This window comes from Mastomys coucha, unplaced genomic scaffold, assembly GCF_008632895.1.
Source record: "Mastomys coucha isolate ucsf_1 unplaced genomic scaffold, UCSF_Mcou_1 pScaffold18, whole genome shotgun sequence".
In the NCBI taxonomy this organism is placed as follows: Eukaryota; Metazoa; Chordata; class Mammalia; order Rodentia; family Muridae; genus Mastomys; species Mastomys coucha.
In genome coordinates, this window is record NW_022196900.1 from 73,450,794 (window position 1) to 73,475,723 (window position 24,930).

The window sequence follows — 24,930 nt, forward strand, 5'->3', positions numbered from 1 at the left end:
ATGAGGTTGCATCCTAGACTTTCGGTCTCACCTCTCATGAAGCCAGTCACCTTGTGTTCAATGGCACACTCGTGATCGCTTCTCCTGTTTCTTTCATGCTTTTCCTGTCTCAGGTTATTGCCCTCCCCACTTTTTACTGGCCAAAACCTTCTCCTCCTACCCGAGTCCAGACTGACATTACTAAGGTAGGCACTATTGGCTCCGTAAGTCAGTCACGCCAAGCCAGCACTGTGTGGGTGTGGGGTTGAGGGCTCTGTGGTGAGCCAGAGAGTTGGGGAATCATAACCATGAATCTATTCAAGTCATCTTGCCCACCCCTCACCATGGGCATGGAAATGGAGTAGCCCTGAAGGCTCATGCTGGAATCCAAGAAACATAGGATCAAATCCAGATTGTCTAACCTAGAAAGGAGCCATTACATTTACTAGGAAACTGAGGCAGTCTCCATAGAGAGCTCTGGGTATGCAGGACTCACTGTTCCTCAGCGAAACAACAGTAATGTTCTAACTTACACACTGGGCTTCTCTAAGTGTTTATATGCTGCAAGTATTATTATTATTAAACGTAATTAAAGCCTCTGCCATACAAAATTGTGGCACAGAACACTGGATGGTTGGAAATGAACAGAATCTTCCAAGTCATCTTATCCAGACAAGACAGTCCCAGGAAGCACTGGGCTTGCCCAATGTCATGCCTGAAAGAGAGACTGCAGAGCAGGGTTGCCTAGGCATATAAGAACACACCTTGCCCTGCCTGTGACTAACTCCCACGCCTGCCTCTGCGACGGGAAGCCATCAAATCCTGAGACCGTGTGTGGCTATGAGGCTTCACTCACTGATGAGGAATCCTAGAACCCTGCAATGAGGTCGCTGTTCTACTGCAGCCACACGCCCCTCTGCAATCTGGGAAGCTGGTGTTTCCAAGCAAGGAAAGAGAAGAAAAGGTGACTGTGAGCCCCTCCTCATATCTGAGAGATGCCGTGGGGCTAGAGCTACCCCTGCCTGTTGCTCCAGGGTGTCCAAAGTAGGACTTTGTTGAATCTCAGAACATGGAATGGAAGAGTTGCCTAGAGAGAGTTCAGGTTAAGGGAGGAGATAGGCAAGCAGAGCAGAAGAGAAACAGGAAGAAACAAAATGACTAAAACCAAAAGCTACAGCCCCAAAGGAAACACTGTTTGAGAATACGGGACAATAATACAGCCAGCACCAAAGGCCGAGGGAAGGCATAGCAGGTAGATCCAAGTAGACAGAGGGACAGCGATCAAGACAGAAGCAGTGGGCTTCAGGGGAGAGGAGATCAGGAGAAGAAGGAGGAAGAGAGGGAACAAGAGAGTGAAAGCGAGAGAGCTAGCGAGAGTGAGGGAGCAAGCAAAAGAGAGAGAGAGAGAGCAAAAGAGCGAGAGAGAGCAAGAGAAAGGGAGAGAACAAGAAAGAGAGAGCAAGAGAGAGGGAGGAAGGGAGAGAGAGAGTGCGCCAAAGACACACACAGAGCAAGAGAGAGAGAGAGAGAGAGAGAGAGAGAGAGAGAGAGAGAGAGAGAGAAGGGGGGGAGAGAGAAAACAACTGCTCCAGTGAATCTCAGGGGTAAGGGTAGCAGTAGCTAGTGATGTGAGGAGAACAGGGAAAGGGGGCCTGGGGCAGGCAGTGCCTGAAAATATAGTTTTATATATTTATATTTATATCTCACATTCCACACATCAACTTACTAGTGGGGGACCAGGAGGGAGGAGGCAACACTGAGGAGGGGGTATAGCCAGTTGCTCACCTCCTCCCCATTTGACCTCCATGGGGGTCCAAGCAGGGCCATGCAGAGGGTGTATGGGTTTCACTTGGGGTTGGGACTCTGAAGAAAGGAGACAGGGTGAAAGGACTCCAGGCCCAAGCATCCCTGGGCTCTCAAAGTTAGTTCTGAGAGATTTTTGGAGAGCCTTCTGGGATTAACCATGGGACCGAGATGGGTACACCCAAGACCAGGGTTGGGTTGGAAGCCAGACAGTCAATTGGGGAGTGTATCAAGTCCCAGGGAGGCAGCGTGCTGCTTGGCCCGGAGGCGAAGGTTTTCAATGCTCGTGGTTTTACTGTTCAGGGCAGCTGAGGCGGGTGCCAGGCCTGTGGGGGGCGCTGGCAGCAATGGGGACCCCCACACACCCTGGTGGGCAGCAGCTGCTGCTGACAGGGATTGGTAATAGGACTGGCAGTGTAGGGAGCTCAGTGGGGCCATGTTGACCCCTAGGTAGGGCACCGCAGCAGCTGCAGCTGCAGCCGCTGCAGGAGCGGGACCTCCCACTTCAAAAGACGAGTAGTGGACCAGGTTGTTGGTAGCGGCCATGTGCTGGCGGAACTGCTCCTGGAGACGGAAGAGGCTGAGTGGGGACGAGGAGTAGGAGTGGGAAGGACCGAGGAGGCTGCCCCCTGGGGCTGCAGGCGTTATGGCCAGGCTGCCTGGAGAATCTGCAAGCAGAGGACAAAAAACAAGTACTCAGAACAAGAGGACTGACCTCGGAGGAGAGGGTCCCTCCTCTCCCCTGGATCAGTCAGTGAACATAATCTGACTAGAGCCATCACCACCGGATGTCAGCCAGGGCATCCTCTGAAGTGACCCCCAGAATTTGGTTGGGAGGGACTTAGAGAAGCTGCAGGGTTCCTCCTACCTCAGCATCCACACCCGCCTGAGTTCCCTGGGAAACCCCTTAATCTTTTCCAAGAATATACAGGACTCTCATCTTCTTTGAGCCCTCAGCTCAAAGACCCTATACCCTCCTTGCCTAGCTTAGGGTTTATGTCTGAATATACAACACGCCAGAGCTCTGTTTCTTCTCACCATGGCTAAGGGAAGGGGCTCCAGTCCAGAGCATCTCTGTGGAACAGAGATGGAGATGCCTAGTCCTAAAAAGAACCATCCTGGGCCAAGAGTGGTGGTTCACATCTTTAATCCTAGCCTTCCAGACACAGAGGCAGTTGGACCTCTACGAGTTCAAGGCCAGCCTCGTCTACATAGGAAGTTCTAGGTCAGCTAGAGCCACATAGTGAGACTCTATTAAAAACAAACAAACAAAAACCCATCCTGCTAGTCAGTGGTGGCACAGGCCTCCAATCCCAGCATTTGGGAGACAGAGGCAAATGGATCTCTTTGAGGTCCAGGCCAGCCTGGTCTACAAAGCAAGTTCCAGTACAGCTTGGTTTACATAGAGAAACCCTATCTTGAAAAAACAAAATCACAAAGGAAGAAACATCCTCTGGACCCTCTCAGCCAATCCCCTTTCTGCAAGAGCACCTAATGGACCAGACCTCTGGAATGAAAAAGCATGGGCCAAGTCCTAACAGAATTTTGAATTCTGGGTGAAATCTGCTGTAATGGGAAGTTCAGGTACCAGCGTGGTATTCACTCAACATACACTGGTACATCTGTACTGGTTGTTAAATAGTGAAATAGCTGTAATAGTTCATAAATGGTGAAAGAGATTTAGTCAGTCCCTCGCCTGTTCCATCCTCAACCTCCCCGACGCCCAGGTCCTCTCCTGGAACCTTATCTAGAAGGTCTATCTAGACCTTTCTATGACTCAGTAACTAAAGGGTGGACATGGGTCACAGGTCTGCAATAGCCGGTCATGCCTAACTGGTCATGCTCCTGAATGCCAGTATTTGACTCTCCTGCTTTGATCCAGACCACATAACTCAGAGTGCTGGATCTGGCTGTTCTCTCTGACCTGTGGTCCCACTCTACCTACAGCACCCTCCCCGCCTCCAATTCCCCCACCCTCGCTCCAAGCCTCACCTGCCTTAGGGCTGCCCCTCTTGCAGCCCAGCACCTTGCTCTCAGATCCAGGGCTCTTTTCAGTTTTGGGCTCCTCGGCCCGGGAGTCATCTTCACGGTCCAGCTGATCTTCTGGGGCAGACTCGCTGGCTGACTGCTCCGACAGGCTCAGTTGAAGTTCAGCAGGAGGATCACCATTGGGCAGACTGGGAGGCTGTTCTGCTTCCAGCTGTGGGTCTGAGGCTGGGACCTCCATCTTGCCTTCTCCATGGGAACCCTCGGACTCCTTCTGCTTCTGGAGCTGTTCTTTCTGCAGGCTGCGCTGCTTCTTTCGGAACTTGGCCCTGCGGTTCTTAAACCACACCTGGGGTGGGGGGGCCATGCAGAGGAGCAGTCAGGAAAGGAAAAATTGTACCCTGGGTGATAATCCTCCCTAACCCAACCCCATCTATTTTTCTAAATAAACATGAGAGAAGTAGGCATGTATCTCAGCCCTGCCCAAGCAAGCACTGACTCCTGGATAACTGGACACCAGATGGATGGGTAGCACTCATCTGCAAGGCACAGTTGGGAGAGTTGGACCCTACCTGCACACGGGCCTCAGGCAGATTGGTACACATGGCCAGCCTCTCGCGCATCACCACGTCTGGGTAATGGGTCTTCTGGAAAGTCTTTTCCAGGGCCTCAAGCTGCTGGGCTGTGAACGCCGTGCGACTCCTACGCTGTTTACGGTGCTGGGAGCCATAGCGGGCCTCCAAGATGATGTCTTGAAATGTACAGCCGTTGGAGGGCAAGCAGAGAAGGCCCATTTAATTATGGGAAATAAGTTTTGAACCTGACTCCACTCTGACTCACTTTGGGCATCCAAACAGCCTTCAGAGCTGACCCCCCCAGCCCTTGGAAGTTACTCATCCTCTCTCCACTGGCTGGGATTGGAAATCTTTCTAACCTGTCAACAACCTCCGCTCACAGAACTACAGAGGACTTAATTCAGCTTCAAGCATGGCTGTCAGGCATATGAATATTGGGGGGGGGCCAAGTCCTCCTGATGTGGCTGGCCTTAAAGGTGTGAAGATAGGTGATACCCCAAGATCCCTAAAGTCTCAGCGTACTAGGGCAAGAATAAAAACACATACTTGCAGCACTAGCAAGAGATGGGGGCCAAAAATGGCCTGAGCTATATGATGGAATCCTATCTAAAAAAAAAAAAAAAGTCCCAAGATGTTATAATGTTCTGAAATGGCATGATGCTAATGATCTAAAAATACATGTCTTGATGATTTCTGATAATCCTGTGGTCCTCAGACTCTGAGCACTATGGCTTCCTAGCACCAGAAGCTGAGGCTTATCTCAAGGGCCACTTGGGGGAAGGCTGACCGGGCACACCTAGTCTCTGTCTCTCACATTCAATCCCATCCTCTTCCCTGGTCTATACATCTCTGATGGAAAGGCATGAGATTTCTGGTCTTATTTCCTAAGCAGAAAGCTTAGCCCTGAACCTTGAACCTGACTCCGCTCTGACTCACTTTGGGCATCCAAACAGCCATCAGAGCTGACCCCCCCAGCCCTTGGAAGTTGGAAGGGCCCTCACTCAGCACATGAGAAAGGTTTATCACACCCAGCCTTGACTTTCTCTGTCTGCCTCTTTAAGGGAAGAGAACAGATCTCCACACTGCAAGGTTGGATTGGAGTAGCCAAGGTGGTGAACCATCAATCCTATAGGCTTGCCTTTGTATTTGGTAACTTGAAAACCAGCCAGGATGGTATCTCTCCCAGGCTAGTGTGAAGTTTTTTTTCTCTTCTCCTTGACTGGTACCTGGGCTGTAAGTTCCCATGACACAAAAATGGACCCTGTCAATGCTGGAAGGAGCTCAGGTTGTTTTTGCTTCTGAACAGTACCACAGAGTCCTCTTGTACTCCAGAGTTGGGAAATTTTCTACAAAATCCTAAATGAGAAATGTACAGGAAACCCTAGACTTCAAGATACTTCTCCAGTTTAAAGAAGGACCCTTTATAACTTATCCCAAGCAGCCTGAAATCACAAGTGTTACCCTTGAGCAGGAAAGACAGTAGGGACCACTTAGTCACACCCATTCTAGGGGAGACAGCAGCTCAGCATCCTGCTGCTAGCTCCAAGGACTACAAGGAGTGGGCTGGTCAAAGGGAGACCAGTTTCCTAACACAGCACCCGCCATGGAAGTAAGATTTCCACAAGAACTCCTAGAAGGGCTCATTTCCTCCTTAAAAGTTGGCCATTTGGAAGTGGGCTAAACACCCCAATTCCTCTGTTCCTATCAGTGTGCATGAGCCTATGTCCTGAATCCTCTCTGCAATGTAATCCCTGAGCTAAATGTCACAGTCACAATGGACAAAGGGAATTCATTCCAAAAGAGGGAAGTAGCCATAGCTGGGGCAGGTCCACACTGTACACTAATTTCTACACTGATCCAAAAAAGGTAACCAGGAACTCCATTGTTCAGAGGCCTGGCAAAGTCTAAAGAAGTAGAGCTGGCTACCATGTCCTGACACCAGGCTGGCACCCCAAGGTAGGCATGGTCCTCAGACCCTCTCCCATTCCTGTACCTGGTCTTCTGATCCTTCATCCTTGTGGAGCTTTTAAAAGTCTCCTGTTTCCTGCCCACCATGCTGCCCTGAGTTGTCCCACTGCTGACTTGGGCCATCATTCCCTCTCATGGATCTGCAGACACTCAGTCTTCCAAGGAGCTCTATGAAGTCCCTTACAACTATCTGGCATGGACATGGGCCCCATGCAACAGTTCAGGCTTGGACTGGGACATCGTGAACTGGGCAGCATCATTTCCCAGGAAATCTATAGCCCACTGTCTACGTCATTAACTTCTGCTCATATCCATTACTATTTTTGGATATAAACTGGACCGAAGGCTCACATGTATTTAATCACTTTGTCCCAGCTGGTGGCACTAGTAAAAGGTGATTTGATCATGAAGCTGCTAACCTTATAAAGGGGTTGATCCATTGACAGATTCATGGCTGAATGGTTGCTAGGACATAAGGCTATGGTGGCGGAAGTGGGCCTCTGTGGGCGTCTTTGACTTGTCTTTCTCCCTCTGCTTTCTGCTTTCCATGAGGCAAACAGCTTTACTATGCCATTCACTCTCTGGCAAGATGCCTAAATACAATCTCATAGCAAGTAACGCCAGGCGATCATGGCCCAAAAGTTGTAAAACTATGATCCACAATAAGTCTCTTCTCTTTTTAAATTGTTTCTCCACCATATTTCATCACAGTCATGGAAAAGCTGGCACTGAAACCACCTGAGAGGTGACCAGGAGAACAACCCGAAATCAGCATCAGCCTCAGCTCTCTCTTAAGTGCCTGGGACTGGCATTGAGTACTGGTGACTATAAGCATCGCCGTGATTGGCTTGCCACCTCCTGGCTTGCCAGTTATCCTAGAACTACCACTGCCCTAGAGGGAACTTGGGCCCAAGAAGAGAGGTGAATGTACAGATAGCTAAGTTCAGATCTGACCCCACACTGTCGTGTTCCAATCCCCCATGGCTGCAGTACTTATTCTCTGAGCTGAAGTTTCTTTGTCTATAAAATGAAGTAGCGACCTTCTTCTTGGGGTTTGAATACAGGTAGAGAGAAAAAGGGAAGGCGGAGGAGGATGGAGATCCACACAGTGGCCTGGCACTTAATCAGTATTCAAACTATGAGAGCCATCATTCATACTCCCCATGTTTAATCTTCTCCTACGGCACCCCAGCCCTCTTCCAGCCACTTCCCTGTGAAAGGTCCCTGGGCCAGTCCTGTACCTGCTGCCTTATTCTGTCTATGAGGCAGGGCTAATGAACACCTCCTTTGAAGGTTTGTTATCGGACAATGAAGGCTGAGGTAGCTCCAGCACCCAGCACCGTGCTGGCAAGCGAGCAGTATTCTGCAGGTACTTGCACAGATGTTATGTAAATGTGCTGCCAAAGCCAGCACAGCACAGCTTAGTCATCTATGTCACTGAGTGACCAAGGGCTTTCTGAGTACCTAAAATAAGCTGCCCACACATCCCTCCCCCTTTTGCCTTCCGTAACCTCCTTTTTTGTTCCCCCAGCATCTTGTCTCCATGGTCAGGTCCCCAGGGCCCTTACCAGCTAGGCGCTCAGCCAATGTAAGCGCATGCACTGATGGCCGGTAGTCAGGGGCATGCTGGGCCTGCTGGGCTGCCTGCTGATGCAGGTTGTACATGGCGCTGAGTGAGTTCATAGCATGTAGGGAGTAGCCATTCACCCCATAGTGCTGCATGGCGGCATCCGCCTGCATGTGGAAAGAGGGAAAAGGATTATGAGGCGTGGCTGTTGAATTCTATCCTGGGAGAGACATCAGCCCCGGTCCAGAACCTCGTGTCCACTTTACCAAGGTCTTCTACACCAGACCAGAAGGTGACCTTGTCTTGCCCACAGAGTGGGCCCTTGTTCTTTCATTCACCCCTTTATCCAGTGGTTTCACTCTGCAGGACCCGGGCTGCAGAGTCAGATGGCTTGGGCTGGAATCACAGCTTTGGCCTTCAGAGCTTTGTGACTTTGGACAACTCACCCAACTTCCCTGCCCCTCATTCAGTTGCTGTATCCAGAAAAGGGCCCTAACAGGAGAACTAAGCACTGACCAGGGTTATTGAGAACTAAGAGAAGCCTGGGGTACTATGTGCTCAAAAGTGTCAGTCTTAGCTGGGCACGGAGCCCATTTTGTTAATCAGAGCACTTGGGCATGGAGACAGGAAGATCAGGAGTTCCAGGTTATCCTCAGATACAGAGCAAGTTTGAGGCCAGCCTGGACTACATGAGATCCTGTCCCAAAATAAAACAAACAAGTTAGTCTTTGAGACTGCCCAATCCGTTTTCTGCATTATACAGCCCTCTTCATGGAATTCCCCAGGCACTCACGTGCACAGCCACTGGCTTACTCACACATGTAACTATTCAACCAACACCATTGCGTTTCCCTGGAGCCAAGTCCTGAACTGGATTCCCCACTGAGGCATTTGCTCTGATGAGAGAGTAATTTAAAACCCTACTATGCTTCACAGACATAAAACTATCACTCTTGCTGCCATTACTGCCTTTATTCTCACAAATCTCCAAAAAGCAAGCGAGCCAAGACCCACAGACCCCATTTGCAGACGTAGAGAAAGAAGACTGCTATGTTAACAAGGCGGCAGTCAACCCGAGACCTGCCCTGCTACCCTGCTCCACGCCACTGAGGTTGCGTTCTTCTGCAGTCAATGACTCCAAGAAAGATGTGAAAAGGAACATATCTCTCCTAGTGAGATGTCTTGTATGAACAAGAGGCTGTCCAGGACCCATCAGCCCCAGGTCACCTCTGGACCCTGCTGTCTCTTCTGAGTCCCCAGCCTGCATCAGCTTGAAAGTGACTTTGGAGTGACATCACTTTCGGAAAGTGACTCCATGTTTGTAATCACCCAAAGGCACAAAGGTGTATTTATTCCCTGGATGTTGGTGGTGGAAAGGGGAAGCTGAGGTAAAGCAGGTTCTTTTCCTAGGGTTACATGTCCAGGTATATCAGCTCCCCATTCTTACAGAAATAGGTGTGTGTGTGTGTGTGTGTGTGTGTGTGTGTACAACCAAACATCCACAGCATGCATACAAGCACATACAACCACAGACAAGCCCATACAGACATACATGCAAAGACACTGTTGGCAAAGCCTTCACAGAAGCCATCTTACATTCACAAAATTCAATTCAATGCCATTATTCCAAATTCCACATACAAACATTTTCAAAGGAGTCTACCCACACAGCAGATACACCTATACACAGGTACCATACCACGCACTGTACATTTATTTAACAACTACTTATTAAACACACACTTACCAAGTACCAACTCCTATAACTCTATGGACTTTGCATTTCATGGAAATAAGGATAAAAATAAATGTAAATGTTCTAGGTCTGACATCACAGGTCTGTTATCTCAGACCAAGTTGCTTGGCAACTTGGCAAAGCTTTCTCTTAAAATAAAAAAATAAAAAAATGGTCTGGGTATGTAGTTCATGGGGCACTTGCTCAGCATGAGTGCCCCATAATGATGCCAATGTGGTGGTGAGTTTCTCTGTCTCTCTCTCTGTCTCTCTTTCTGTCTCTCTGTCTCTCTGTCTCTCTCTGTCTCTGTCTCTGTCTCTCTCTCTCTCTCTCTCTCTGTGTGTGTGTGTGTGTGTGTGTGTGTGTGTGTGTGTGTGTGTGCAATTGAAAATACATGCAATATGTCAGGTAGGAACAAATGTTCTGAATGAGTTGTAGAAAGAGAATGGCAAGAAAGAGAGGGGAGGTTATTTCAGAGATTCTTCTATGATGTAATAACAGTAATGTACGGTAAACCATCTGAAGCTCAGGGAACAGCCTTCCAGACTGAAGGATGATCAGTAAGTACAAAGTCCCAAAGTGCAAAGAACAATGAGTCTATGAATGAACACGAGCAGCAGGGTCTGGGACTGGGGAGGTGGCTCAGCAGTTGAGAGCATTTGTTCTTGCAGAAGACTCAACACCCACATGGTGGCTCACAACCATCCAGATATCCCACTCCCTCTTCTGGAGGCACAGGGTGCAACAGACAGAGCACAAACATGTGTAGGCAAAATATTCATATATATTAAATAAAATAAATCCTAAACAAAGGAAAACAAAAAGAACACAAGGGTGGTGGAGGAGACAGCAAGCAGAGGGGTTGAGGCTGGAGGGAAAGTGGCCGTGTGGGTGGGCTGCTCGGAGATTCTCGGTCCGTTCCAAGGAGTTTGTTTAGCTTTTTGTCTTTGGTTGGTTGATTGGTTTGGTTTTTTTGGTGGTTGGTTGTTTGGTTGGTTGTTTGGTTGGTTGTTTGGTTGTTTGGTTGGTGTTGGTTGTTTGGTTTTTTTTAACACAAGTTTCTCTGTGTAGACCTGGCTATTCTAGAACTCACTTTGTAGTCCAGGCTGGCCTTGAACTCAGAGATCTGCCTACCTGTGCCTCCCAAGTGCTGAGATTAAAGGTATGCACCACCACCTCCTGACTAAGAGTTTAGGTTTTTATCCTGAGTGTGATGGAAAGTCCCCAGAGGACTTTATACAGGGAAGTAATACAGTATAATTTGGATTAGGGGTGTGTATGTTTGTGTGTGTGTGTGTGTGTGTGTGTGTGTGTGTGTGCATATGATATGATTTGGGTTAGGTATGTGTGTACACATATGTTTGCACACATGCACAAATGTACACGTGTTTGTAGAAGCCAGAGATCAACTTCAGATGTCATTCTTCAAGTAATGTCCACCTTCTTTTTGAGACAGGGTCTCTTATTGGTAGCTTGCCAATTATGCTAATCTGGGCTGCTGGCAAGTCCCAGGGATCCATATTTGTAGAGCAAGCACTTTATGGCAGCATTATCCCAGTCTCCATGATTTCTTTTTTTTTTTTTTAAGATTTATTTATTATTATAATAAGTACACTGTAGCTGTCTTCAGACACACCAGAAGAGGGTGTCAGACTTCATTACGGGTGGTTGTGAGCCACCATGTGGTTGCTGGGATTTGAACTCAGGACCTTCAGAAGAGCAGTCAGTGCTCTTACCCGCTGAGCCATCTCGCCAGCCCCCTCCATGATTTCTTAATACAGTTTATTACTTTTTAGTGTGTGTGTGTGTGTGTGTGTGTGTGTGTGTGTGTGTGTAGTTCAGAGAACCATTTGTGGGAGCTGTTCTCTCTACTGAGCCACCTCATCAGCCTCAGGAGGTTGCTTTTGGGGCTTTGTTTGTTTGTTTGTTTGTTCATTTGTTTAGTTTATTTATTTAAAGTTCCTCATACACCAAAGCATAGTAGCACGTGCTTTCAACACCAACATTCGGAAGGCAGAGACAGACAGATCTCTGGCCAGATCAAACCAGTCAGGGCTAAATAGTATAAAACTGTCTCAAAAAACAAACAAACCAAAACCCCCTCCACCTCACTGTGTCACTGTAGGCAGAACAGATGGGGTTGGGGAAGAAAGCTAGATCATTGCTGGGAAGTCCTAGGTGTTATCCACATGTGTTCTCTTCATGGGAGGGTGGTGAGAGATGTAGTCTGAAAGGAGCATGGCATGATTGCTATTGGGTGAATTACAAGACATGAGAAAAGGAAAGCAAGAGGGGGCAGACAGAACTGGAGTTTGGGGCCCTAGCATCTGCATGAAGCTGAGTCTTTCGCAGAATCAGGAGCACTGAGGAAGACACCAAAATAAGAAGCAAGAGGATAAAACTCAAATCTGGAGGAGCCATGATAACTGTGAAATGTGAACCTAATGTCCAAGTAAGGATGCACTGGCAGCTGCGCATAGAAGTCGGGAGCCCACTCTATGCACCACAAACATGAGCAGAAATCTAAGGGAAGAGAAGGAAAGGCACGATGATGATCCAGAGGCAGGTCGATCTCTGTAAATTCAAGGCCATTCTGGTCTATAGATAGAGTTCCAGGGCAGCCAGGGCTACACAGAGAAACCGTCTTTAAAAAACAAAAGAATAAAACAGACAAAACCTAAGTATGACAGGATAAGCCACAAAGCTCAAGACAGACAATCAACTTAGGAAAATATTAGACACATTGATGACATAGCAAATATGAAAATTAAAGATAATATTTCGCCGGGCAGTGGTGGCACATGCCTTTAATCCCAGCACTTGGGAGGCAGAGGCAGACAGATTTCTGAGTTTGAGGCTAGCCTGGTCTACAGAGTGAGTTCCAGGACAGTCAGGTCTATACAGAGAAACCCTGTCTCGAAAAACAAAACAAAATAAACAAACGAAAAAAGAATATTTCTAAACTATTGTTTCATTTTATTTGAGACAGGCTAGCCTCAAATTCACTCTGCAGCCCAATCTGCCCTTCACTCTGCCCCTCTCTTTTCTCTACCTGCTTGGTACAGGTAAACTTGAACCCACAGCCTTGGGCATGCTAGGCAAGCACATTACCAACTGAGTTTTATCTCCAGCCCGAATGTATGGAGTTTTAGTAGAGAAGCAAAAGGATGATTGCCTTGAGAAAAAGCAAGTTAAATAAATGAAAAAACTCATAAAGAAGCGTGAGCAGCCAGCTGACATATGACAAGATACTTAGCTATAGCCACGGGGGTGGGGGGCAATAATTTATTTTTCACCAATTAGATTATCAAATACAGAGAGAACAATTATCATCCAGGGTTACTACACAGGGGAGTGGTAAATGGTCTTTCCCCTACCTTGGTAATGAAAAAGCTCTTTATTCTCTGCATCAAAAGCCTTCAGAGAGTATATCATCTTTCATTTAACAATCCCATTTCTACAAATTTATCCCTCAAGTATGCAGAGATATGTGTACAGGAATATTTATCACATCACTGCTTATGATGGCAAACAATTGGAAAGCTAACTGTCCATCGAGAAAGGATTAGCTCAGTAAATGAAGGTACGGTCACGGCCTGCAACGAAATGCAGCGCATAGCTTAAAACAATGATATGTGTCTATATGTGCTGATGCTGGCAATATATGGCTGGGTGGAAGAAATAGGTAACAAACGGGGTGCCTGATGTGATCTCATTTTTGTAATGTATGAATAAATATGCATCGGGAAAAGTCTAGAAGCTCATGCCCTGAAATGTTGGCAGAGGTTATCTCTAAGAGATAGCAGATGGGATTACAGGAAATTTCCACATTTATCTATTTATTGTATTTATAATCTCCTTTTATCATTGGTTTGAGGGTGAGTATATGGAGTGTTATTCATACAATCCAATGGATACAGAGATGGAGCTAGGTTCCAAGGGGTGTTGCAAGCTCCAGATGAGGCAGGAAAACAAAATTTAAAGAAGAACAAAAAAAATTTACCCATCATCTTCCCTAGCCCTTGTGACCTCAATGTCACTTCCCAACAAACTTGGGGCTTTATTGCTTAAAAGCATACTGTTGTATGCAATGGCATTTTAATTCACTCAGTGGTTGCCGATCTCACAGTTTTTGATGCATAAAAAGTCTTCGGGGGGGCAGTGTTGTGGGGGAGGTCTTTCTGTGTAGCTCTGGCTAGTCTGGAACTCCCTATGTAGTACAAGCTGACCTGAAACTCAGAAACTCACCTGCCTCTGCTTCTCAAGTGCTGAGATTACAGGTGTGTACGCCCACCCCAGCACAAAACATCTTCATTAAGTGAGCAAAGATGTACGTGACTCAGCCCCATAAATGCCACATCACAGTGGTCCCTGGTCCCCCAAGCTCTCCTATCTAGCTTCCCCTCCCTCCACCTCTCCATCCAGCCTGGAGCTCTGCCTCTTCCCCAGCACCCAGCAGTGCCTCACTACCTGCCCCTCCTTGTCACTTTCTCCCATAAGCAGACTTTTCCTCCCCTTTAACTGATAAACTCTTCCGTCTTCCAGTCCTGGCTCAAAGACTCCTCCTCAGGTTGGCTCTGTTCTTGTGGCCTATGAAAAGATACCTCTTCCTTCTCCAGGCTCCAGATAAAGTATACATGAGGCTCAAAAAGGATGACAATGGCAACTACAACAACTCCCATTTACACGACACACTTTCCATACCAAATGCAATGGCTCTATTGTCTGCTGGGGAGGTAACTCTAGATTCCGTTCATGCTAAGCAGCACTCTACCACTAAGTCATACTCCCAGCATACACCGCTTTCCTAAATTTTATCACCTACATCAGAGCATAAAGACACTTCCAGTTCCCCCATTAGATAGCTCCTTTGTAGCAGAGACTATACCTCACACATTTCTAGACACCCCAATTCCAGCCCAGATTGCCAAGGTCTCACACAAAATCATGACTGAGGAGATTAGGATCTGATAAATGAATTAATGACAACTATTTATTAAGTAGCTCTGAAATACAGACACCATCATCAATCCTTCCAATGTTATAGAAGGTAGAAACTGCTATTATCCCTATCTTATATATATGGAAATGGGAGATAAGAATGATCGTATAATTTGCTGAGGTCCAAGCTCCCAGAAAGTAATGGCATGTTTCTGCAGGTAAAGTTTCTCCCAGCAGTGGTATCTCCCATGAACTCCGAGGCATGCAGAATCATACCTCAGCATATGCAACTCCTCAATTTCTATCATCTCTGATTGGATCCAAAGCAACAGGAGGACAGTTAAAAAAAAAAAGTTCATTCCATACCAGCATATATGCTTACGAATGTGTGTGTATGTGTGCGTGTGTGCGTGTGTGTGTGCGTGTGTGTGTGTGTGTGTGTGTGTGTGTGTGTGTGTGTGTGTAGGTACATGTACATGCATGTGCCCTTTGAGATGTTTGTATGAGGCAGGTCTTCCTAGCTAAATTACTTTTTCTCTGGTCTCTTATTACTATTATTTTGTAAAGAATCAGTTACTTTAGCTGGGCAGTGGTGGTGCATGCCTTTAATCCCAGCACTTGGGAGGCAGAAGCAGGCGGACTTCTGAGTGTGAGACCAGCCTGGTCTACAGAGTGAGTTCCAGGACAGCTAGAGCTACATAGAGAAACCCTGTCTCGAAACACACACCCCCAAAAGAATCAGTTAATTGATTTGTGAATGTTTTACCTGCATGTATATATGTGTACCAAGTTCATACAGTGCCTGTGGAGAACAGAAGAGGGGATTGGATTCCCTGGAGCAGGAATTATGGATGACTGTGAGCCACCGTGTAAGGTGATGGGAACTAAACGTAGGTCCTCTGCAAGAGCAGTAAATGCCCTTAACCGCCTCATCATCTCTCCAGCCCCCAGTCTCATATTCCTTTCCTCATTTCAGCTGGGCATGAAGACTCCAGCTTCCTCTCAGGCCCCAGAGGGATCCTTTTCTAGGGATGCTAGCTCCCATGCAGGCTGCATTCATGTGGTACCACACTGTCATATTCTCAGAACTTATGTCAGTACCTACATATGTCCACACATAGAAACAGCACTATTGGGATCCACCACAAAAGTGTGTTTGCATTTTATGTATCTGTCTCTTTTTTACATGCCTCTGCAGCTAAGCATATCTGTAACCCTCTGTACACAAATGGTGTGTGTGTGTGTGTGTGTGTGTGTGTTCATGTGCGTGCGCGCCTGTGAGAATGTAACCAGAGGAATGTACTTTAAATGTCATTCTAGGAAGTAACGTGGGTCCTAGTTCCCACTGCTGGGCCAATGTATCACAGCTCTTCCAATTTTGAACAGGATATGAGACAGATCAGGAGAGAAGGAAAAAGAAACCTAGGAGGAAGGCAGTTCAACATAAAATACATAGATTTATTTTACCCTCTTTTTTCTTCTGCAACATGTAATACAGAGCCTGGTAGGCATCTTGGATTAGCAAATAATACGTATTAAATCAATGAGAATTTTAGATCAAGATACAATGAAAGAGGCAAAGCCACCATAGCTCACTATGAGGCATAGGAAGGAATGATGGTTCAGAATCCCAGCCCTACTACCTGCTCTGTCTCCGTGAATATAATAGATGGATAGAGGTTTGTGCTTTGTGGACCCTTTCCCAAAAACACAGACAGCCTGGGCCTGCCTGGAGTCTTTAGCCATGCCCAGCATGTGGAATCTGCCCTCATCCAGTTGTGAGAACCACGTAGGTGAATGCTCTGCAGGGCCTGCTGGAACCTCTAAACTGGAGCCTGAATGCTCAGCCCCAGGCTGGGCCTTGCATGCTCAGCCCACTGCACACTCCAAACAGAATCAATTATATATTTAAAAGGTGCCGCCCTGCAATTCCTGGCGAGCCAGGAGAGCCATCCATCATGGTGCGGCCGCGTTTCACAAGCTGTCGAATTGTGCTTACATTGGTTAAAAGAATCTTTATATTTCATTAAGCAAGCAGATCGGCGGATCTCCCGCCACAGGCGCCATATAGATGGCTTTAATTTTCCAAATCTGCAAATGCATCCGTTATGTCCCCGCGTCGCTGCTGGCTGCGGCCTAATGCCCAGCCAATCGAAGAATCAAGCAGAATTTTATTAGGGGGCATTTTTTATAAATTAACGGCAGCACTCCCAGGAAACCACATGCGAAGCGTCTTTGATTAAAAGGAAAAGTGGAGCCTTCCTTCAGTCACACCCTGCTCAGCTCGGCCACTCCACAGGCCTTCTCAGTCACACCCTGCTTCTTGCCCATCCCACAGGCCGCTTCTGTCATTCTTTGTCTCTCTTCCTCAGCACATTTAGCTCTCCCTCAATTTCTTCTCATTCCCACACATGATAGAAAACAAGGTAGAACAACTTTGTTTCACAGAAAGAAAACAAGAAGTGTGGAAACCAACACTCTTTAAGCCTCCCTTCTCCTCTGCCAGTTCCAGGCATCCTGAGGCATGCCACCTCAATACCAATGATGGCTACCTTCTACTGGGCTTCACTCTGAGCCAAGTCCTGGTCTATGCTCTCACTGAAGAAACTTCAGTACAGCCCTGTTCCATAGGCCCTACTGTCCCTGTTTACACTGATGAGAAAATGAGACTTGGGGAGATAAACGTCTGCTACCCAAGATCTCACAGCTAGCAAGTGGTAGCGAGAGGACGGGAGCCTAAGTCTCTGAGACGTTATTGAGCATTAATTCTAGCATAAGGCCAAGAATCAGGTAGGCCCCAGTGAGAACTAGCTCTGGGCATCAAAGATGAAGTAACTACCTGAGTGGAGCCTATAGCCATGGAATTCTTTCCCTGAGAAATGCTGCTGCCCTTTTAGCCCTGGAAGTTCTAGGAGAGCCTCTCAAGGGATAAGCCTCTGCAGCTATCTTCCCTACTTAGCAGTGTGAACTTCCAAAAGACTTTGGCACTGGGAGGTAGGAAAATATAAAAACATGAATATAGAACACGAGGCCAGAGCCCCTCCTATAGACAGACACACACACACACACACACACACACACACACACACACACACACACGGACTCAGACTCGGACTCGGACTCGGATGTGCTGTGTGACCTTGGTCTGTGTTACCTATTCTGATAAGACCTTGACTCCTTGGTCTACCCCAGCAGAGAGAGAGAAACCTTTACTGTGAAAAGTGTGTGACCAAGCCAGGCATGGTGGCCCAAGCCTATAATGTTAGCACTTGGGAGACTGAGAAGGATTGCCATAAAGGTGCTTTAACTTAGTCAGGCCAAACATCTTATAAGGGAGGCCAAAGAAGAGAGATTCTTCCCTGTGTGAGTGTCTAAGTTTATGTGCATTGTGGAATGAGCACACAAGACAACTGACCTATCTTCCATCTCAGAGCGGCTTGGCCCAAGATTTTCAGTTTTGTGCCCAGCACCTGCCAGACACTTGGCTTCGGGAATCTCATTAATGTCTTTCCCCTGTTCAACTAGGTAGTTATTTTTTTTTTTTTATTTCTGCTACTTTGAGGATGAAGAACTGAGGCTAAGAAAGAATTCACTGGCTGCCTAGGGACTGGAATAGTTGAGTGTGACCCCAGTAACTGCCCCGTTCCCACATCTGTCCTTAGTTCTCAGTTTCGAGGAACCAGCCACGAGCATATGATATGCTGGATGTGGAGCCCCCTGCCTACCCAGCCCGAAGACCCTCAGGCACAACATCTGGGTATAGGCTTGGCACTGAGACATTCCAGTTTCTCCTCAGATGTTGTTTGCTTTGTAGGAGCTCAGTGATCCCCAGATCTGTTATTGAAAACCTTCCCAGCACCCAGATTTTTTAATCTAAATCAGGTACTCCAAGGTGGTGGAAGCCCTAGGACCAGTCCTCTCTTTTCCTTACCTGGCACCTGATTCTTCCCTGTCAGGTTTCCCCCTGGGACATGGGGGCAACTCATGGCTATGGAGAAGTCCTAAAGAGAGAGATAGGAGCTAATGGCCAGAAACATGGTGTCATTTGCTTCTGCTATGTAAGAACTTGAAAGTCTGGGGCAGTCACTTCCCTCAGACCCTCACTCCCTGTGTAATCACCTCTACTCCACTAACCATGGATGAACTGTCAGTGAACATTTCATCTTATTTCTGTTGTCCATCTCTCAGTCATCTCTGGAACCAGTCAAAGCCAGGTTTTCTTGAAAAGCATATTCAAGTTCATCTCTTTTGCTCAACCCTTGCTGCTCACTGCACCATTACCCCACCGCCAGCCAAGGAGGAATTGTTCCCCAAAGCCACTATGCCATTGCCTCCTGCTCCTCTGGGGATATTGTCTCCTCATCAGCATCACTTGGAGAACTCATGATTCCCTGCATTAGGTTTAGTCACCTCCCTTCTCCAGGATGCCTCTCGACCCTCTAGGTAGAATCAGGTGACCTCTTTAAATGTCTGCCACAACTTTACTTCACCAAATTGGATAGTTTCCCATTTGCCTGTCTTCTATCAAAGATTCACAAGTTTTACCAACCGTGTTTGTAGATACCTGTTGACATAATATTCTCTATAAGCAGAGAGAGAGAGTTGGGGCTTCAGGGGGAGGAGGGATAGATCTTAGTACAACCTGGCCTATCAGCCCCTGGAGGAACTCAGTAGCTCAGAGTTCACATACACACATTTTGAATCCTCACTACAACATTGTAATTCCCACTTAACTGATAAAAAAAAAAAAAAAAAAAAAAAAAAAAAAAAAAACGAGAACTCAATATCCACCAGAGTTCTAAGTCTGGCCAGTCTGAGATCCCTCTACTGCAAGGTCTGAATTCCCACTCACTTCCCAGAATGCAACACTTGGAGTATCTGGCATTGATTCCACAAATAAACGTGGAGCCACTGTTTGGCCTCCAGTGCACTTCAGTGTGATGAGTCCCAGTGTGAAGGTTCAGGTTATACAGGAGTTATAGCTGCATGGATGCTCTGTGTGAGAGGAAACAGCTGAGACAGAAGAGAGAAGAGCTTAGAGATCAGAACAGTGAACGGTGGCCTGGCTCCTCCTTGTCCCACCCCAGCAGGAAAAATCCATGGTCCCCACCAGATAGACATCAAGCCACCTTCTGGCCATTGCTGTTGAGGTAGCGGGATCCCAGCCATGCTCACTGCAGAGCAGCCTCCCAAGTGGTCCTGGAGTTGCAGCCAAAAAAAGCACTTATGTGGGTTTGAGGTATGGCTTTACCAGGGTCAGGGCATAAGAGGTTCAGGACTCAACAGGCATGCCACACAGCACCGGAAAATTGCTCAAAGGAAACCCTGACCATCCCTCTCCGTCCTGAGATGGAGGCAGGAGAAGGATGGGGATGTGTCTCAGGATGACCTAGCCTGCTGCCCCCTGAGAAGCTCAGTCTCTTAAAGTTCCCTACATACACTGTTATCCATTAACATCCAATTACTCCTCGGTCCGAGCCATTAATTATAAATCAGCCGCTAATTGGGGTAATTAGCCCCCCACAGGCTAATGGGCCAAGACTGAGAAAGGCCCTCTTGCCTACACTCCTCTATTTTCTGAGGTCCTTAATATTGAGGGTGCTAAGAAATCAGACGGCTGAAATTTTTAAAAAGAAAGGAAAAAAAAACAGCTAAATGCGACCGTGGGAGGGAAAAAAGGACAGAGGGGAGGGAGGGAGGGAGGGAAGGAGGGAGGGAGGAGGAAGGGGGGGAGACTGGTGTTTACTGATGTTTTGCTGTTCTCTTGATTATGGTCAAGCCTCTGCTCTTGAGGGCAGGTTGACAGACTCTGCGAGTAACTCCAGCTCTAGAGCTAACTGCTTGATTCTCTGCTTCCTGTGTCCTCTCTCAAAGAGGCAAAGAGCGTGGGAGCCCAAGGGCATGGCACAGCTGTGGTGGAGCGGAGGACCAGGTCAGACATCCTGATGTTCCTGGGCAGAAACGACTGCTGGGCTCGGCGGGTTTGCCCAGACCGGGAGTACCTCAGGCATGAGCTGGGCCGCTCTAACATCGTGCAGACCCAGGACCCAGAGCAGTCACTGTAGAGACTCTCTGTGGAAAAGGTTCTCCTGACTGTAGAACACTCCCTTGGAGAAGGTGTCTCAAAACATCTGGTGGGGATTCGCCGCAAGGGCCTGTGGTGCTAGCGCCCAACGCGATTCCCGCACTGCACGCAGATTTCTGTTCGGATGCGGTCGGTCGCCAAACCCTGACAGCTGGAGCGATGGCACTTAGAAGGGGCTAGGAGACCGAGTGGGCCTCGGTGACCTAAAGGCACACGGTTGCGGTGCGCATAGAGGTGTTAAACAGAGGCGGGAGTGACCGCTACTGGAAAAAGTCAAGTGTGCTGATCCAGGGCCGCTCTTCCTTTTGCGTACAGAAACTGGGCTAAAGCTGGATTGAGGGTCCTGCAGACTGGTATACTGACCACCGTGCAGGACCGGGTTCAACCAAATGAGGTGTCGGGAAACTAGACGGATAATCAAATCGGGAGGCGGGGGTGGGGGTGGGGGTGGGCAGCGAGAGGAGAGCCCAGCACCGTACCCTTTGACCGGAGGTGAAACTGAGACTCGCTCAAGGTCAGGGATGAGGGGTACTCAAAGAAGGATGAATTTGGAGGCCAGAACACAACCCAGTCCAAAGCTCCCCAGCACCCCTCCCACTTCGCCAGCCTGCCCCCGCTCATAATGGGCTTTGGAGGGCGTCGTCGTCGCCCGGGGCCTTGATTAGATATTTATTGCTGTCATTTACATGGGCACCGCGGGGCGGCCGAGCGGGACTCAGGGAAGGGGCTGAACCAGGGAGGAGGGGTGTGGAATGGGAACTCGGGGAAGGCGGAGAGTGCCTCTTCCAGGACTATGGCTGGGTAGAAGGGTAGGATGCCTCCGCCAGGCTCCGGAGAGAGACAGAAATAAGGGGGTGGAGGGCGGACAAAAAGTTAGGTTCCATTGCCCTTGGGTTGTCAAGGTGAGGTCGCGAGTCCGGGCTGTCTCTCTGTGCCCAGTCGCCCTACGGATTACCTGCGAGTGTCGGTGAAAGCTTAACCTGGGAGTGTGTGACTGTGTCTACTAGGGGCTTCTGAGAATTTGTATCCAGACTTTTCTCCTTGTGTGACTTCACTGTGCCAGATCACTAAAAGCCAGAAGTCCCATTCGGTGTGGCGGTCAATGTGGACCAACCCCTTCCTAATACAGGGAAGTGGAGGGAAGCTCTACATTATTTTGGGTGTGGGATTGCTGCAGAAACTGGATTTAGTTCTCCTCTTGCCTTCAAAGCCCGTTAGGAGCCCCAGGGATCCTTTCAGATCTGTCGATCTGTAGATCTGTCGATCTGTCGCCCCCCCCCAACATCCCAGCCACCAAAACATCCCCAGCCAAAGCCAGGGTCCAGTACCCAAGTCAGACCTAGTATTTCAGCCAGAGATTCGGTGGAAACCCCCTCCCAGTTTAGTCTCTGTGTGTTCAGACCACAAGCCTAGCTCCTGTTACCTATTTTAAGCAGAGAAGTGCCTCTGAATTTTGCTATCATGTGGAATCCTCTTAATTTGAAAATAACAGAGAAGATTATGGAGGGGGTCCCACAAGCACTCACCCGTAGCTCAGGAAACTGACCCCTGAGCCAACAGAGCCATCCTAAAGCCCAGACCAGCGAGCTCACTTTCCTACGGCCTTCGCCTGGGACGGGTTTCCAATTCTTCGCACCTTTTGCCCTTCAGTTCCGCTTTCGACTGCGTAACCAAGTTCCTGCATCCTTGCGGGAGTCTATGCGCCTGAGGCCTGAAGGGATGAGGTAAGGTGACCATCCCCCGTCCTGAGTTGCGGTGCTTTGCTTCTTATCCAAAGACTCGGACATAAAGGAGAGAAATTGGAGCAAATTATCTGGATAATTTGCTCTCACTAGGCAGCAAATTTTACTTTTTTTTTTTCCTGACCGCCTACACACATACATAAGCACAGCTGGTTAGCGGAGAAGGGTAATAGAAGCTTATCTTTAGGGGAGAGTGGCTTCCCCCTTCTAAAACCTAGATATGCAAGGAAGTGAAGCGCAGATTCCCGAAAAACTGAAAACAGAGCTCACTGCAAACCACTTAAAACCATCGAATAGGCCATCGAATTTCCTCGGCCAGCGCCCTACAGAGCCAACCCGCCTGAGACGCACAGGATCTCTGGCACGGCACAAAAGGAGAGAAAGACACGTCTCCCACTCCCACTCCCACCTTCGCGACGACAAACCGGGAGTTTCTACGATTTCCGCAGCTACGCCTGCAACCTCAGTGGTGCGAACAGCCTGTTTGCCCCCAAGGCCTATCCAGTAAGTAAAGCCCTCAGCTCTCCGTGCCGTCCCCAAACTCAAGTTGCCCACAGAAAACCAGTAGTAGTCCAGAAGACCCCTGGCCTTCCCCGTAGGCTTTTTTTTTCTTTTTTCCTAAAACGAAAGAGTCCTTCAACCGCCCAAGGCAGAACCCGCGCTGAGGCTACACTGGAGGCCCCGCGGATTCCCGGCTTTGGAATGCTCCCAACGGCAAGAGCGAAAAGCCCGGCCTCTAGATACAATCCTCCCCGAGTCTAGCATTGGTTTCTCCTACAAGTCACTACACCGAGAGCCCTCAGTCCCCTACCAGGATTTGGTCCCCAGATTGACAGGAATTTGAGGATGTTTTCCCCTAAGCGCTCTAAAGGCACCGCCCGGGCCTTAGAGCCCCCCCCCCCCCCCCCCCCCCCCCCGATCAGGGTCTGGGAACTTAGGAAACTTCAGCCAAGATCCAGAACGGTCCATTAGAGGCCCCAGCTTGTCGCCGTCCAAGATGGGTTATGGCCACGGGAATGAGAGGCCCAGAGAGGAAAGACCCTGGCAGAGCCCCTCATTTTTTGATCCCCCGCTTCCCAAGCGCCGCCCCAGCCCTCATTCCCTGCTGGAGTTCGCCAGACCCACGCCAAAATAGGCCGTGGGAGGCCAAACGAATTTCAGAGAACTAAGGCCATTGCGGACCAAAAACCCACCTGAAAGATCCTAACCTGAGGTCGTGTCTACGAGGGCAGAGGCAGGCTAAGCGCCAAACCACCTCCAGCCAAAGAATTCGTGTAAAGTCGCAATCCCAGGAGACAAGGAGCCCTCCGTAGCCATGAAGGATGAGATCGGAGCTAAATCCCAGTATTGCCGGGGGAGGCGGGTACGTGGGGATAAGGAAGCTGGGAGGTGTAGGTGGCCCCGCGGGATCCGGGGGCAAGGAACCTGGGCGGAGGACTGCGCCCCGTCTCCAGCCCCGGCCGCGGGCTGCGTGACGCCTCGGGGCGCATCTGCTCTGCATTACCCTCACTACCCACCCCCCACCCGCCGCCCCCTTCCAAACTGAAAAAGGATTTGTCTCCGCTTAATATCCAAACCTTTTTTGTATTTATTTTTTTTTTCAGGGGCGAAGTAATATCTTCCAAATGAGGCAAAACCGTGACGGATCCGAAGCGTTCTCTGCGGGTGCCTGCGTCTCGGCGGCCGAGGCTTCCGTCTCCGCCTCAGCGCTTTTTCTACCCACGACTTGCCCTCCTCTCTGCCTTGGAATTTCTAGTTCTTTCCTTCTGTCTCCCCGGCTTCGTGTCCGGCACTGGGGATCGCTCCCTCTTTCTCCCCCTGCAGCTCCCTCATCCTGCCTCGGATCTCCTCTCCCCTAAGGCTCAAGAGTCTGTCGCCTTCCAAGTCTCTCACCCTCTACAAACTTTCCGATCCTCCCAGCGAGTCCCGGACTACAGGACCGCAAACGCGGAGGAGGACCCCGGAGCAGACTGCCCGCGCCCTCCCAGTCCCGCCCGGCCCCGGGCCCCTCCTGGCTGCACCCCGCCAGCCCCGCCCGCTCGCACCTGGTCTCCTTGGCCCGCGCCGCCGCTGCCGCTGCCATCTACGCGCGTCCGGGCTGGAGCTGGAGTTTTAAACCGCGTTTCCCGGGCGCAAGGCGCGGGGCCGCGCGCTCCCTACTGGCCCCCGTGGCTGCCAATCACACGCCACTCTCGCCCCGGCCCCGCCCAGCCCCTCTGGAGCTGCTAAGCAGCCCAAGGCCTAGGCAGCCCGGGTCAAACCTTTAGAGGAACTCGGGACCCCGCCAGCGTCCATCATTTCCCCGAGAACATCGTTCCAGTCATTGCTGGCTCTGAGTCTCGGGATCTTGGGCGGTGAAGCAGCAGGTCAATCCCTATGGAGCTGACGAGTACTGAGAAACCTTCACCTGGGTCTACCTGGGCTCCCTTGACCTTGGGATGCTCTGCGATGGCTTCAGAAGAGCTTTGTCTCCCACTCCACCTGTCACAACAAGGTTAAACTGGGCAACAGCGTGCTCAAGCGCTCACGCGCGCGTGTATACACACACA

General features: G+C 49.1%; 1 protein-coding gene across 4 annotated transcripts; it reads right to left on the reverse strand.

Annotated features, from left to right (window-relative positions):
• Nucleotides 1-1,506: 1,506 nt before the first annotated feature.
• Nucleotides 1,507-24,689, reverse strand: Dmbx1 (diencephalon/mesencephalon homeobox 1). 4 transcript variants are annotated; one of them, XM_031376856.1, is made up of 5 exons: nt 24,643-24,689; nt 7,880-8,045; nt 4,341-4,519; nt 3,775-4,117; nt 1,507-2,450 (listed from the first exon to the last, which is right to left on the reverse strand). In XM_031376856.1, exons 2-5 carry the CDS (start codon nt 8,031-8,033, stop codon nt 1,996-1,998), a joined length of 1,131 nt encoding a protein of 376 aa, XP_031232716.1. In that variant the 5' UTR covers nt 8,034-8,045; nt 24,643-24,689; the 3' UTR covers nt 1,507-1,995. The 4 variants fall into 4 exon arrangements, with proteins under 4 accessions (XP_031232716.1, XP_031232714.1, XP_031232717.1 ...); XM_031376854.1 differs by lacking the exon at nt 24,643-24,689 and adding an exon at nt 24,427-24,560; XM_031376857.1 differs by lacking the exon at nt 24,643-24,689 and adding an exon at nt 23,959-24,389.
• Between the last annotated feature and the right edge of the window lie 241 nt (nt 24,690-24,930).

Coding starts and splice junctions, on each gene's coding strand:
- Dmbx1 (XM_031376856.1), bottom strand. CDS start 8,033: ATGCAGCACTATGGGGTGAATGGCTACTCCCTACATGCTATGAACTCA. Junction 4,520..7,879: donor ATTGGCTGAGCGCCTAGCTG/GTAAGGGCCCTG, acceptor GTACATTTCAAG/ACATCATCTTGGAGGCCCGC. Junction 2,451..3,774: donor GAGGGGCAGCCCTAAGGCAG/GTGAGGCTTGGA, acceptor CTCTGCTTGCAG/ATTCTCCAGGCAGCCTGGCC.